We start from the raw sequence: 15,678 nt of genomic DNA, 5'->3' as shown, positions 1-15,678 counted from the left end.
TATAAAAATAAGAAACGTTAAATGATACAGTAGTTTAAACATAGGGAATATTTGATCTCGATTAATTAGAATGGAAAGAAAATGAGCTAAGGCAGTGATGAATGCTGCCTAAGAACACCTAAAAAAGGATTAGGTAGGTGTTGCTCATCATTTCCTGTGCGGCAATATGTTTAAATTTAATTAGGAAGTTGATCAGAGACAAAGCAAACATCTGAAAATATTTTCCTGACCTAACATTATGGGCTGCATAATCTTGGACATGCTCTTTGTCCTTAAACTTTTCTTAGAGACCTACAGAACACCATAAAATGTATCAATATATGCATTATGGAGTCCCAGAAGAGGAGAACATGAAGAAGAAGAAAAAACAAGTAGATATAAGGGCCACAAGTTTCCAAATTTGATCAAAAACATTAATGTATATATCAAAAAATGCACATTCATTTAAAACGTTAATTTGCACATTCGAGAGGCTCATCCATGAACTCCGTGTAACTTACAATTGGGTTTGAGTCTACCAGTTCGTTATTTGTTTACTATTTTCCCCACCTGCTCGTTTGTCGTTATTCTCTTTTGAAGTTCATTGAGCTTTCTTTTTAATTCCACTTTTATTTCCTCTATTTGTTTTTCTTATCTAAGTCTTTATGTTTTTAGTGGGGCTAGATTTTTAACTCATCAGTTTTCCTTAAATTAATATTATACCACTTTGTGTATAAATACTTTGGAGCAACATAATTCCATTTACTCCCTGTCCCTTGTACCGTTTTATAGATTTTACTTCAGTTTCTGTTATAAACCCTACAATACATTATTATTCTATTTACTTTAAACAGAAAATCATCTTTTTAAAAATTAAGGCCAAAAAAATAATCTTTTATACTTACTAATTAGTTTACCGTTCCCAGTCCTTTTCATTTCTTTCTGTAGATCCAAGTTTCCATCGGCTGTTGATTCGGCTCAGCCTGAAAACTTCTTTTAACATATCTTGCAGTACAAACCTGGTGAAAATTTCTCTCAAATTTTATTTATTTGAAAATACATTTTACTGTCATGTTTAAGTATATTTTTGCTGATTAGAATTCTAAGTTGATAGTGGGTTTTTTTCCCCCATTCATCACTTTACGGATTTACTATTCCATTGTCTTCCAGCTTGCATTAAGGAGTTTGTCGTCATTCTCATTGTTTTTTCCTTTAAATGTGATGATAATTTTGCTTTTGGCTGCTTCTAAGATTTTCTGTTTTTCTTTGATTTTCAGCATTTTTACTATACTTCTGTTTTCTTTATGGAATAGTATCATTTTTGGCTTACTCTGTTATTTTCTTATTGTTATTTTGGTCTTTTCTGACCTTCAACATCCTAACAAGGAGATCTCTATCTTCCCCCACTTTTATTTTAGAAATTATTCAAAATGTTTTGTTTCCTCTTAGCAATCTCACTCTTGATTAGGAAAAGGAACTTAAGTCAAACCTAAATTAGTTTGGCTTGATGTTCAATGGCTACATTTAGGAAGATGGAGAACCTGAAAATTAGTAAAAATAATTTTTCAGAGTTATTTTTACTGTTCCTGACCACAGCTTCACATAGTGAAAAGGTAAGAGTATATTATCCTTGAATATTTCAGAACAGATTGGTTCACAGCCATCTGCATATCTATTGCATACTGTGAAGTGAGTCAATATTGCTCTACTAAAGAAACAAATAGGAAAATTTGAAAAAAAAATAGTAAGATTATCTGTCAGAATATGAGATGGTTTAGGAAAAAACAAACAACCCAAATGTTTTGCTGTATTGAAAAATTCTCAGAACAATTTATTATAGACATGAGGAAGTAGAGGGATAAGCCACAAGAATAATAAGAATGCTGAGATTCCGAGAGGCCCTGAGGATGGCACTCATACTTTTAACTGTCAGGGTTTTCCCAGACAGTATGTTCAGAGCATTCTACATACAGCTCAATGATCATCTTTCATCTAACTTGTCAATTCAGTCAGCTGATTGATAAGTTTATTGAAGAGAAGAATTATTTAAGATGTAATTAACTTTGGTTACATTATTTAAAGTTTCTAATTACTGGGCAGGACTCAACAAATAGTACCTTAATGTCAGGATACACACTCACAGTGGGGAAAAAAGAGAACTTGACCGCATAGATCTGTCAAATTTGGTGCTAAATGAAATTATCACTCACATGTCCAACTTCAGAATACTGATAGAATATCATTTTCTCCGTAGGTGAATCCAGTCACTGTAACTTCATTCACATCTTTTTACTACTCTAACTCCTAAGAAATTTTTAAAATAAATTTAGCACGTGTAGGATAAATGTATTTCTAATGCAAAGGGTTAGAGTTCAGATTTAGAAGAAATTCTAAGATGATTGACCATCCATGGTTTCAACTATCATGTGATACAAGAAGTTCATATAAAAAAAAATCTGATTACTCTACAAAAGAAGAGATTTACTTCATATTTCTTTTTTATGATAAAACTGATAAATTTAATTAAGTATTAGTCAAAGCAGTTCTCTGGGTCCAGTTAAGTATTCCCTGTTGGAGTGTAAGCTCTGTGAGGATAGAATCATGCTTGTTCATTGGTATGCCCATCAATTCCTTGCTTCATGATAAATATTTGGTTAGCATTTCTGGAAAAACAACAGCAACAACAAAGGGACGCCTGAGTGGCTCAGTCGGTGAAGCATCTGCCTTTAGCTTAGGTCATGAACCCGGGGTCCTGGGATCAAGTCCCATGCTGGGCTCCCTGCTCATTGGAGAGTCCTCTCCTCCCTCTCCCTCTGCCCCTTCCCCTGCTTGTGCTCTCTCTCTCAAATAAATAAGTAAAATCTTAAAAAAAAAAAAAAAAAAAGAACAAGTACAGTAATATAACATAAAAAAACAAAAAGCTTTGGGCTATTGAATTTTTTTTAATTTAAACATTCTGTTTTTATATGGGCACAAAGTAATGTGTTTTTTAATGCTTTATAAATTGTTCCTATGATTTTCCTTTAAGATAGGGTAAACTAGTAAATGTAATCCCATAGTGGCATAATATATAGAACATAAACAGTCGAATAAAATTTCAAAGTGGCTCTATCTTTAAATTACAGACTGTCTCAGAGACTCATCTGTATTTAGTGCTAAATGCCTAACAGAACATGAATACAATTCTCTTTCCAAGAACTTATTAGCCCCGAGCAGTGTACTCTGCATGGTAGTTTTAAGCCTATGTAGAAATGAATCAGTATAAGATTTAGACAGTATGATTCCTTGTCATTTCAGTTACCTGGGACAATAATTTTGGTGTTTAGACTGAAAAATCTTAGGATTCGATGCCATGCTGAGCCTGATGTCAGCATTATGCCTCTATCTGAATCCACCACATATACAGTTCTTACCCAAAACCAAATAATCACTGATAGTTTAAGCATCTGTACAAATTAAATCAAAATTCCAACTTGGGATAATTTGCATACTAAAAGGGAATCTGCCATCTGATTTAATCTAGGTTTCAAGACCATCTATCTAGTATAGCATTTCTTTTTTCCAAAGGAAAAATTGTTGCCTGAGCAAGAAAGTCCCTAAATTATAAAGCCTATTTGGACCACGTGTTTTAGTCACTTTGGGATCTAGGGATCTAGGATAATTTGTGGGTTTTGCTATATTTAGATGGTAATTTTTTGCACTGAAATAATACATTTTCATTAAATCACATAATTTTTAAATGCTTGTATTTGTGTTTTAATGTGAGGATTTCGGGAGCGGATGTAAAAATAGTTAAAACTTTCCATTTGTTTTCATATTTTTAAATAAATTCAGGTTAGCTAAATTGGGTGGGAAAATTTGAAAGCATACATGTCAGTCTTGCCTGACTAAATTCAAAAACCCATTTATTTAAAATGAACTAATGGCCAGATTGAACCAACTGTGAAAGCAAATATGTGAGTTTTCCAGAGAAAAATCCACCTATTAGATTCTGAAACTGTTAATGTAGACAGTCAATGATCCAGCGAAGAGCCTCCAAGTAAGTAAAAACTCATCGATTCATGATTTACTCATTGATATGTCTGGTTAAAAACTGACTGTTAAACCATATCACATCCAATAATGTTCAGTGTTCCCTAGTTGCAGAACATTTGGAATATTTGGCTTAATTTAGAGAAGGTTCATCAGTTTTAAATTCTTATAATGTATCACATCGCATGAAATGTTAGAATGTAACACTTCACCATTCCATTTCACCTCTGTTCCTTTTTCTCTGCTAGAGGAGCTTTTAATAAGAAACTCAACAGAAGCCTGGGCTGCGTGAGGGGCTCCAGATTTGGGGAACAACACGATTCCCTGCTCTGCATTTAAAAGCCAACACAATGGGGGCACCTGGGTGGTTCAGTGGGTTCACCGTCTGCCTTCTGCTCAGATCATGATCCCAGAGTCCTGGGATAGAGGCCTGCATGGAGCCCAGCACAACGCTCCCTGCTCAGCGGGGGTCCGCTTCTCCCTCTTGCTCTGCCTCTCCCCACCCCTGCTCTTGTGCTCTCTCTCTCTCTGCTTTCTCTCCCTCTCCCAAATGAATACATTAAAAAAAAAAAAAACTTTAAAAAATAAAAAAGCCCACATAAGTGTGCTTCAAAACTCTTTCCATGTGTACACTGTTAGATTTCAGATTGCTGTTAATCTCAGCGTGGAACGCTATGCCCTGGTCTTCGGAATCAACACCTTCATTGCCCTGGTGATCCAGACTGTCGTGACTGTAGCCGTGGTGGACAACCAGGGACTAGGGCTTCCGGTCAGCATCCAGGTAAGTGGACGTGCCCTCACTGGGCCCTCACTGTGCCCTCACCGACACAGAGGCATACTTTGAAAACTATACACACACACACATTTATATTATTATACATAGTAACTGGACTTACTGAGATATAATTTTCATACAATAAACTGACATATAAATAAATATATATACAGTTCTGTCAATTTGGGCAAACACACAGCTGTGTAGCCACCACCACATGAAAATAAAGAACCGCACCTTCACCCAGACAATGCCCATGCCCCTGTGCCATCCGTGGCCTCTCTCCATACTCTCCAGCAACCCACTGATGGCTTTCCTACGCCTATCGCTTTGTCATTTTAGGAAGTCCTATAAATGGAATCATAGAGTGATAGCCGTTTGTTTCTGGCTTGTTTTCATTTACGTGATGTCTTCAGTGGAATAATTTTGTATTGAGAGCTATAAATATGGTGTAGTTAAGATACATTCTATTTCTTAGGAAACTTTTTCATTAAACAGGTGACCTTTTCATTAAGCAAGTGAAAGAATGAAAGCACTATCTAAAATAGACCCATAAAGTCATTCCGGTTTAAGTGGTTCTCAGCTAAAGGTTTTTCTTGCCCTGGCTAAAGTCCAATCTTACGAATGCTTAGTTCACAGACTTCATAAGCCTGCTCCGTTTCATGGACAAGATGGTCAGTCTTACACGTCTCTACACATACCTAACGCAAATGTTTAGAATATTAAAAGATCTTCTTTAGAAACAAAAAGAGACAAAGAAATCACTTCTGGAAACACAATTGAACAAGTAACACCAGGACATTTAAGAAATCTATTTTAATCTCAAACTAGTTCAGTAGAAGGAAAGATATCTTCATTGAATAAATATTAAAACTAAGATTACTATAGAGTCAATTCTTTTTGAGAATAAAAGAGATCCAGTGTTACTTTTTAAAATAGAATTTAAATTCCTGGTTTATCATCCAGCTTGAAATTTGCTTTCCAGCTTTTTAGAAATCATTCGGTATGTGGTGTGATCAAGAGAGCACCAGCCTGAAATCAACAAAGTATGGGTAGGAATCTTGATGTTTATTAGTGATCTCTTAAGAACTTTTTATTTGGGAAAATTTCAAATATATTTTAAAAATAGAAAGAATAGTGTCATGATGTCCCAGGCATCCATCACCCAAATTTATGGCCAATCTTATTTCATCTGTACCTGCCACACACTTCCTCATCCTTCCCCTAGGGATGTAATTTTTTTTTAAGATTTTATTTATTACTTGAGAGAGAAAGAGAGAGAGAGAGCACAGAGGGAGAGGGACCACAGAGGCAGAGAGAGAAGCAGACTCCCCACTGAGCAAGAAGCCTGATGCGGGACTCGATCCTGGACCCTGGTACCATGACCTGAGTCGTTTTGACCTTTCTGGGGGAGTTCACATGAACATCCAAAGCTGGGGGTGAAAATTAAGTTTGGTGGAAAAAGTCAAGCTTCATCTTTGTTTCCCCTGGGAAGTCAAGCTTTCCGAATGATTTTACCTTCTCAACCAAGGGAAATCTAGATTCAGGGCACTCCTCTAAAATCTTTCTTTGTATTTCTATCTATCTTCTCTTATCATCTCTGCCAATATCCTCAATGCTTCGACAACTTTCACTGAGATTCTTTCATGTGAGTTATGTAATGTAAAACTCAACTCCTAAATAAAGGACTAGTGTACCCAGGAGCCAGAGCAGGGTAAGCACAAAATATACAGTCCAAAGGCACAAGGGAAGACAAACCCTATTTCTATAAAATATTCCCCAGACCAAAAAGTGTTACTGCAGATTTCTGAGTTTGAAAAGCAGGCTTCTTAAAAATTGATTTCTGGTAGGAATCTAATGAAATATGCTTGAATTAAATGTCAGAAAGCCAGCAATATAGAGGTATATTGATTAATAACTCCCAAGTCTCAGTCATAAATGTCCATTTATCATTGATTACACACTTAGGATATCCCATGAGCTTCTTAATATAATTTCAAGTGCCATTTTAAAAGATTGGAATCTAAAAAATAGAAACTACAACCAAAGTCAGCATTTTCATAGGACATAGAGATTCAGTGGAGGGAAATCTGCATTGAGACAACCTGAACTAATTCCTCCATTTTCTCATTATTTCTCAACCTGTTATCACAACATAGGCTTTTTATAGATTTCTCAATTTAAAAGGACCATACAGATCTTAAAAAGAGCTTCCATGTATACCTTTGAATATTACTGAAAGGCTAGGGGAAAAAGGCCCATGAGAACAGCTAAAAGAATCTTTTTACCTCATCTAGAAAAAGCTAAGGAGTAATTTAGCTAGTTATGTAAAAAGCAGGAACTTTAAAGAATAGCTTTACTGAAGGCATAAGAAAATTTCTGGGGTATTTTGTTTTTAAAAAATACGTGAGGGGCGCCTGGGTAGCGCAGTCGTTAAAGCGTCTGCCTTCGGCTCAGGGCGTGATCCTGGCGTTGCAGGATCGAGTCCCACATCGGGCTCTTCCGCTGGGAGCCTGCTTCTTCCTCTCCCACTCCCCCTGCTGTGTTCCCTCTCTCGCTGGCTGTCTCTGTCAAATAAATAAATAAAATCTTAAAAAAAAAATACGTGAAATTCATAGGTATAAATATGAGGGACTTTAGAGGGAGTGGGTGAATAATCACACAATTCCAAAAAGGTTAATTTTTAAAAAATAATTCTTTGGGGTGGGGGCACCGGGGTGGCTCAGTCAGTTAAGTGTCTGGCTCTCGGTTTCAGCTCAGGTCATGATCTCAGGGTCTTGAGATGGGGCCTGGCATCAGGCTCTACACTCAGCTGGAAGTCTGCAGGAAATTATATCCCTCTCCCTCTGCTCCTCCCCCTGTATGCTCGCTCTCCCTCCCTCTCTCTCAAATAAGTAAATAAATAACATCTTTAAAAAATAATCCCTTTGTTAGGTAAAAGAAGTAATACCACCTCACAGATTTCACATGAACACATGCAATTACTCACAAGTTGGTTACCTGTTACTGTATCCCTCCATCCCTCTCACCCCTTGCTGGGTTTCACCCTTCAATTTGCAGAGATACCCCTTGGAATAGGGAATACATTGGTAACCATCATTTTCTTTTTGATTGAGGGAGTGACATTCATTCAACTCCCACTCATGAATCTCATTAATTTCACCCGCCACCTCCCTGGATGGTCCTAAGGCTTAAGATATGAAAAGCAACTCTTGAAACTGTAGGGAAGGAAAAATATTGTTTCCTCTCACCCTATTTGGTTCTCAGCTGGGTCTCTGTAACAACAACAAATTAGCAAAAGCGTACACATGTATTTGATATAAGTTTTATGTAACACAGGAACCTTCATAAGGAAATGAAGACACAAAGAAATAGTGAAGCCTGAGTGCTTTTATGCTAGATTTGATAAAGAGTGGAAAGTTGTGGGAAAAAATATGATAGGACAAAAAGGATATGAGCTAAGAATAGTAAATTGGGGAATCTTCACACAGCCTGTTCATTCAGATTCCTCTCTGTGTCCCTTTATCTTTGGAGATAAGGATGTTCCTTTCCCCCGGTATAGACACTAGGGTCTTATGACCTGCTCCAAAGGAAGGTCTGAAAGTCCTTCCTGCACCTGCCATGTCTCAGATTCCTTCAGTTACAAAATATTCGCTATGCCAAAGTGTCATATTTGAGGTAGCTGGACCTGAACCCCAACACCAGCAAGTTGGGGAAGCACACATGGAAAAGAAAAGGGAAAAGCCACTGGTGTAAAGTGACTCCTTGATGTCATGGAAACCACAGCTGCTGCTCTGCTCTGTCTGTCAAGTCCTCATGGGGAAATGCAAAATGATCCTCCCCAGCTCTCTTGGCAGGAAGCCACTGCACTCAGCCACGCGGGGACCAGATGGACCCCTGATTACACACTCCATTAGATTATCTAGCTAGGATAACTGGTACTTTCAGCTGCCTTAAATTAAATAAAAATTAGAATCATGGAAATGGAGTTTCAGTTTTAACCCCAAAGGGCTTAATAAGGGAAGGGGCACTCTAAACAGAACGATTATCTCACAAAAAGTAGAACAGCGATGCTATTATTTTTAAGTGCATGAAATGGGGATTTGTTCAGATTTTGGGCAGCCTCCCATACATCAAATCTGAAATTTTTCAGATGTGTTTAAAGCATGGAATATTTGCCAGTCCAGATAGCTCAGATGAGTGTTTTCAGGTCACATTCATTAACTCAAAACATGTGAAATGTGTGGTCTGCTGGATTTAGGTTTCACTGTTTCATAAACCATTTTGAAATCCTAACTCAAAGAGTAACTAAAGGTAAGGCCAGATTTTCATCATCAAACAAAATAACTACTTATATAGATTTTCAATGAGTTTGGGTCCTGACCCTCAGATCTTGTCTTGTTTTCTTACTTTTCTATCCTAGTGGAAATGGTCTGAAGGCAAGTACCTTCAGAGAAATGGGGTGGAGGGATTACGTTTGAAGAAGGAGAAGAAGGGCAGGTGTCCATGTTGTTTGAAGTTTAAAGTTAGCAAAGGTTTTTAAAAATATTAAATTAAGAAAGACTTACTTCCATTAAAAGCCACAGACTTTAAAAATATTAAAATAAGAAAGGCTTATTTCCATCAAAGCAACAATAAACTAGATATCAGAAAAAAATCCTTTACCCTACAAAACACCTAAAACTGCTCGATGTAAATTTAAGATTGTTTAAATAAATGGCTGAATTGGTAAGAAATAAGAACACTCCACAGAGGTCAAAGCAGGAACAGGAAACCAGATAGATAAGGAAACACTGAATCTATCATGTGCTCAAGCATCTGCCGATTCTCCCAGTGACCTGGAATTTAGTTTTCGTGGCAACCCCAAAAGCTACATCCTCAGTGAGTGGTGATACAGACACAAAACATGAAATGATGGGGGAAACTCCAACAAAGCAGATGAACCTGGGTGGTATCAGAGGAATTTACCCCGGAAATTTGCTTTCATAAGCCAGCACTCATATAATTCTAGGGCCCAATTTCTACAGGCTAAAGATTTTTTTCTAAAGCTGAGTATTTTGTTTAAAATAGCCCTGGTTGGTAATGGCCCCCAGGCATCCGTTTGTATCAAAACAAATGCTCTCTGGAAGACTGTCCCTTAATACAGAAATTAAAAAAAAAATGCCACAGATAAAGTGCCACTAAATATGAGATTATGATTTTTAAAAAAGTCCAAAATCATGCATGGATATAAAGTGCCATGAGCAAGCCAACTGAAATATTAAATAGCAGAATCAGACTGACAAAGATTTTAGACAGAGAAATTAACCAGCATTAGCATGTAAAGATGTTTGACAGGTTTGCACACAAAGGAAAATAACAACATGAGAATGGAACAAGATACCTCATGAATGATTGTGAATATTTGGGAAAAATAGAACTCATGAGAATTAGAAACTTAAATATGTTAAGAGCAAGTTAGACACATATATAGGAAGAGTTATTGAATGGGCAGAAATCACCAAGAACGCAGCACAGAGAGAGAGAGAAGTGGGAAGATTAACACACATGGAGATGAAAAGGAGAAAGTTTAACAAATATCTCTTTGGGGTTCCTGGAGGAGATAATAAAGGTAGTAAAGAGAGGCTGATAAAGAAATACTTGCTTAGAATTTTCCAGAAGTAATCAAGAGCATGGATTCTCAGAATTAAGAAAGAAGACCCCAAAATCTCAAAAAGAAAAAGTAAAAAGAAATTCATATCTAAACACACTGTGGTTCAATGCAGAAAACCAAAGAAAAAGACATCTTAAAATTAGCGAAACAGAATATCAGCCACAGATCATCGACGATGGGCGTGTTAGTAGCTCACACTAGAAGCCAGCAAAGCAATGGCTTCAAGGGTAGCAGAGAATAACAGCCAACCTAGAAACCACATTTTATTTTATTTTATTTATTTATTTTTAAGATTTTATTTATTTGACAGAGAGACAGCCAGCAAGAGAGGGAACACAAGCAGGGGAAGTGGGAGAGGAAGAAGCAGGCTCCCAGCGGAAGAGCCTGATGTGGGGCTCGATCCCATAACGCCCGGGATCACGCCCTGAGCCGAAGGCAGACGCTTAATGACTGAGCCACCCAGGCGCCCCGAGAAACCACATTTTAAAAATGAGAGGAAACCGAGGACAAATGGAAATAGAATGAGTGTGTTATCACCAACAAACCCTTACAATAGCAATTTCTAAAGGATGCACTTGACGAAGAAGGAGAATTATCCCCAAAGGAAGGTATTCCTGAAAGAAGGAATGTGAAAAAAGAAGTAAACATGTGAATCAATCGACACAAACACTGATCATTTAAAAGAGTAATATTTAGAGGGGCCTGGGGGCTCTGTACGTTGAGCGTCTAACTCGATTTCAGCTCAAGTCGTGATCTCGGGGTCCTGGGATGGAGCCCCCTATCGGACTTCCCGCTCAGCGTGGAGTCTGCTTGAGATTCTCTCTCCCTCCCTTTGCCTCTGCCTCTCCCCACCCTCTCTAAAATAAATAAATAAAATCTTTAAAAATAAAAGAGTAATATTTTATATCTTTTTTTTAAAGATTTTATTTATTTATTTGACAGAGATAGAGACAACCAGCGAGAGAGGGAACACAAGCAGGGGGGAGTGGGAGAGGAAGAAGCAGGCTCATAGCAGAGGAGCCTGATGTGGGGCTCGATCCCATAAAGCCGGGATCACGCCCTGAGCCGAAGGCAGACGCTTAACCGCTGTGCCACCCAGGCTCCCCAAAAGAGTAATATTTTATATCTTGAGCAGTTTTTAAGAAGATGCCTGAAGTAGTTGACAACAATAGTATATATATCAGTAGAAGACGTTCAAAACGAAGGATTTCTGTGCCGTTCTGGAAGAGGGCAGGAATTATTGATTAGACGCTGCGAGGGCAACGCACTGAGCAGGGAGAGGGATGGCAGCCCATCTGGTAGGGAGGCGGATTTCATCACCAGCATTGTTTAAATTGCTGCAGCATGACGATAATGAGATGCAACAGACTTTTAATCAGTTTTATTATAGTTTTAATATTCTCTGCAGAGAGTTCTCTCCACTTACTGCCCATACCCAAGGCAGACAACTCCCACCGCCCTCACCTTTATACACCCCTGCTTTGTTATTTAAGAGTCCATATTTCAAGTGTTACCATGACAAAAAATTAGAAGTAGATATGCAATTTTTTTGCAGAAGAAAGGAATGAAACATAGTATATGGAAAAAGAGTCACACGAAAGAGCTCAAGAAGGGAGGGGGAAAATGAAGGAGCATGAAAAATTGGAAAAATATGGTGGCAAAAAACACAAATATGTTAGTTGTCCCTAAAATAACACATTAGCTCATAGGTTGAACTGCCAATTTACAGGAAATAGGGGAAGCAGAAGAACTCATTATGTGACATCCAGGATTATCACCAAAAAACATCAACATCTGGGAAATTACAGATTTTCAACAAATAAAATTTTTAAAAAAGATCAATAGTGTCTTGAGAAATTCAGCAATCACAATGTGTGGATCTTATTTGAATCCTGATTCATACCCAGAAACTAAAAATATTATGAAATAAGCAGGGAAACTTGAACACTGAATAGACAATATTAAACAATTGTTAATTTTTTAGATGTATTAATGATTCGTGGTTACGCTTTTGTGTGTCCCTCTTTTTAAAGATACAAGCTGAAATATTTATTACATTATTTGATACTAGATTCAAATTAATCTGCGAAGGGAAAGGGGAAGTGATTGGGGCATTGTGGAAACAAGATCGGCTATGAGCTGGTGATTGATGAAACCAGGTCCTAGATTCATGGGCATTTGGATACTGTCCTGTCCACTTTTGTGAATGTTTATAATTTTCCAAACATAAAAATCAAGCAATTCAATGCTAAACAACCCAGGAAAAAAATAAAAATAATTAAAAAAATATTTTCAGGTTAGATTCTTAAAGGGTTACAACTATAGTCCATTTACAGAAGACACATTTAAAATTATAAAGACATCTGAAGTTTGAAGGGAGGAGGGAAAATTCATACCATGCAAACAAAAATTTCAAAAATTAATACAGTCAATTTTTTAAAAGATAGGACATAATTAAGACCTCTTGATCTGTGTATCTAAGGAGAATCATTAAAAATCATTAAATGTTCAATTTCTTTGTTAGGAATATATACAAGTTCTAAACTTCTGTACAGCTATTAATATCATTTCAATATTTTGGATAGAAACGTTGTCTTTCTTTTTATTATCATTTTTTGGATAGAAACACATGTAATATTCTACGAAATAAACAAACTCCCAATGTCATATACAAAATGTGAATATGAAAGAAGAAGGAAAGCAAGAAGGAAGACCATACATACTCTATATAGACAGAGAGTTTCAGAACTACAGACAGTTGACATTGAGTTCTACTATGTAGGCACTGTTCTAAATATCTTCTATGTAATAACTCATTTAATCCTCACAACAATGTGTAAATATTGTTATTATTCTGATTTTACAATTGAGAAAATTGAGGCAGAGAGAGAATCCATGACCTGTTTACGATCTCCCAGCTAGGAGTAAATCATCACTATCTATCTTTAGTGTGGAATATCCATTTTAATGTCATTCATTAATTTCTTTTTCTTTTTTAGTTTTTAATTTACGGGAGTTATTTTTCTGTTATTGCTGGAATTTTCCTAATGAGAAGCCTTTACATAATCTGTTCAGCCGAATGTGGAAAGGAAAAATGTAGGTCTTCTACTGGTCACAACCCAAGTGAACCGGAGGACTCAATGTCTGATATGAACACAGTAACACAGTTTTAGCCTGGTCTCTCCTACTATGGACTCAAAGGACGGACGACTCTGAAAATATATCGTACTACACTACGTGGCATTTTAATTTTTTGTCCTAGATTAAAATACCATAAAAGACAGGATTATCATCGACCTCGTCAACACCCTATCAAAACCTCCGCTATGGGCTGGTGAACTGGGTACAACCAAAAACTGGAGTCGACCAAGTTGAAACCAGCCATCTTTATGGCCTCGGTGAGCAACTAGGACCCTACATACTGTTTTAATATTTTCAAATCCACCCCAAAAGAACATGGAAATCAGACAAATGGGACCATCCAAGAACAGAAACATGAAATATCACAGAGTGAATGAGATATACAGGTTTTCTGTGCCCAACCTCATAAAAGTGTGATTTGTTTTGGTTTGAGTAATAAAGAAGTTTCTAGTGCAGGCCTGATGCATAGTAAATGATCAACATGTGATAACCGTTATTATTATACTCATACTGTATACTACCAAAAAGTTAGAATGGAGAAATCATTTAATTCCTATAAAATGAGGCCAAAAAAATTAAGGAAAAATTTTTTATTAAACTTTACCATGACTCTACATGAAAAGATTGCATATTGTAATGATTTCAGTTCTTTTCAAACTAATGGATAAGTTTGTTGCAATTTGTGACAGTCTTATGTGTCAACTTGACTACGCCAAGTTCCTTATTTATTCAAACAAGTACTAATGGAGCTGTTGCTGCGATGGATTTTGCAGATGTGATTAAAGGTCACAATCAGTTGATTTTAAGTAAGGGAGATTACCCTAGATAATCTGGATGGGCCCAATTCAATCAGTTGAAAGGCCTTAAGAGCAGAACTGAGCCTTCCCAGAGGAAGAAGTTCCACCTGAGGACATGCCCGAGAGTTCTAGCCTACCCGTCCCGATGGCCAGCCCTATGAATTTTGGACTTGGCCTCCCCAGCCCCCACAGCCAAGTAAGCCAACAACTTGAAATAAATTTTTCAATAACTATATCTCCACTGGTTCTGTTTCTCAGGCTGAATTCTGATTGATACAGATTTTGGTTCCAGGAGTGGTTATAGAGGACAGATTTATAAGAACGACTTTTCCGAACAGTTTCTGGGGTTTCTGGAACTGGTTATCTGATCTAGTTAGATTTAAAGCCACTATGAATCTGTTTCCAGTCATAAGGAAGGCGCTAGTAGTCAGGACATGATGTGGTTTTAGACTCACAAGTGTCAGCATTGGACACTCTTAATCAAATACTATATTAGTTTCCTAATGTTCTTATAACAAATGACCACAAATTGAGTCACTTTAAGCAGAAACTTCTTTTCTCATGGTTCTGGAATCTAGAAGTCTGAAATCAAGGTGTTGGTGGGGCCATACTTGCTCTCTGAAAACTTAGTTTAGGGAAGGATCCTTCCTTGCCTCTTCCTAGCTTTGAGCAGTTGCTGGCAATTCTTAACATCCCGTAGCTTGTAGACACATCATTCCAATTTGTTCCACTATTGTCACATGATGTTCTCCCTATGTGTCGTTGTCTCTATGTCTGAAGTCCCCTCTTAGTATAAGGAGGCCAATCATATTGGATTTAGGGTTGACCCTAGTAAAGTCCCATTTATAGGTTCCAGATGAACATAAATTGGGGGGGGGGGACAATATTCAGCACAGTACAAGTACCCGTAGAGAGTGAGGTTCTGGATTGCCATGTATTTGTCAACTTAGACTATTTCAGTTAAACTAAAGAGAATGATGGAATTGGATGGTTGCTCCTGACAGCACTGGAGAAAATAAGGGAGAAAAAAGGATGAGCTCAGGGCTTCAAATTCCCACCTCGAGTACTACATTAATGTCCTGAAAGCTCTAATCCTTCCCTGAAATAAACCCTTATCTCCTGCAGCCACAGAGCTGAGATTTCTGATAACCAAACCCAGAGTCTCATTCTGTGATTGGCTGCTTTACAATACAAACTGAATTCCTAACCTTGCAGGGTGTCTTCTGATAAAGGGAGGACATTCACTGGGAATGAATGGAATCCTGAAAACTGGAATGGAAACATGTGGTCAGATCTCAATA

The 15,678-nt window shown here is 37.3% G+C and overlaps 1 protein-coding gene across 4 annotated transcripts in view; it reads left to right on the top strand.

Moving 5' to 3' along the window:
• Nucleotides 1-15,140, top strand: part of LOC123778100 (thiamine transporter 2-like) — a 39,697-nt gene extending 24,557 nt beyond the window's left edge. For all 4 annotated transcript variants that reach the window (XM_045775299.2, XM_045775300.2, XM_045775301.2 and 1 more), the window contains 2 exons: nucleotides 4,651-4,792; nucleotides 13,439-15,140. In XM_045775299.2, the coding sequence (XP_045631255.2) occupies nucleotides 4,651-4,792; nucleotides 13,439-13,612 (316 nt within the window). In that variant the 3' untranslated portion in view covers nucleotides 13,613-15,140. The remainder of the gene's footprint in view (nucleotides 1-4,650; nucleotides 4,793-13,438) is intronic.
• The last annotated feature ends 538 nt before the right edge of the window (nucleotides 15,141-15,678 follow it).

This window comes from Ursus americanus, chromosome 1, assembly GCF_024610735.1.
Source record: "Ursus americanus isolate L20-20 chromosome 1, mUrsAme1.1.p, whole genome shotgun sequence".
Taxonomy (NCBI): domain Eukaryota; kingdom Metazoa; phylum Chordata; class Mammalia; order Carnivora; family Ursidae; genus Ursus; species Ursus americanus.
This window is presented reverse-complemented; position numbering and strand designations above follow the sequence as displayed.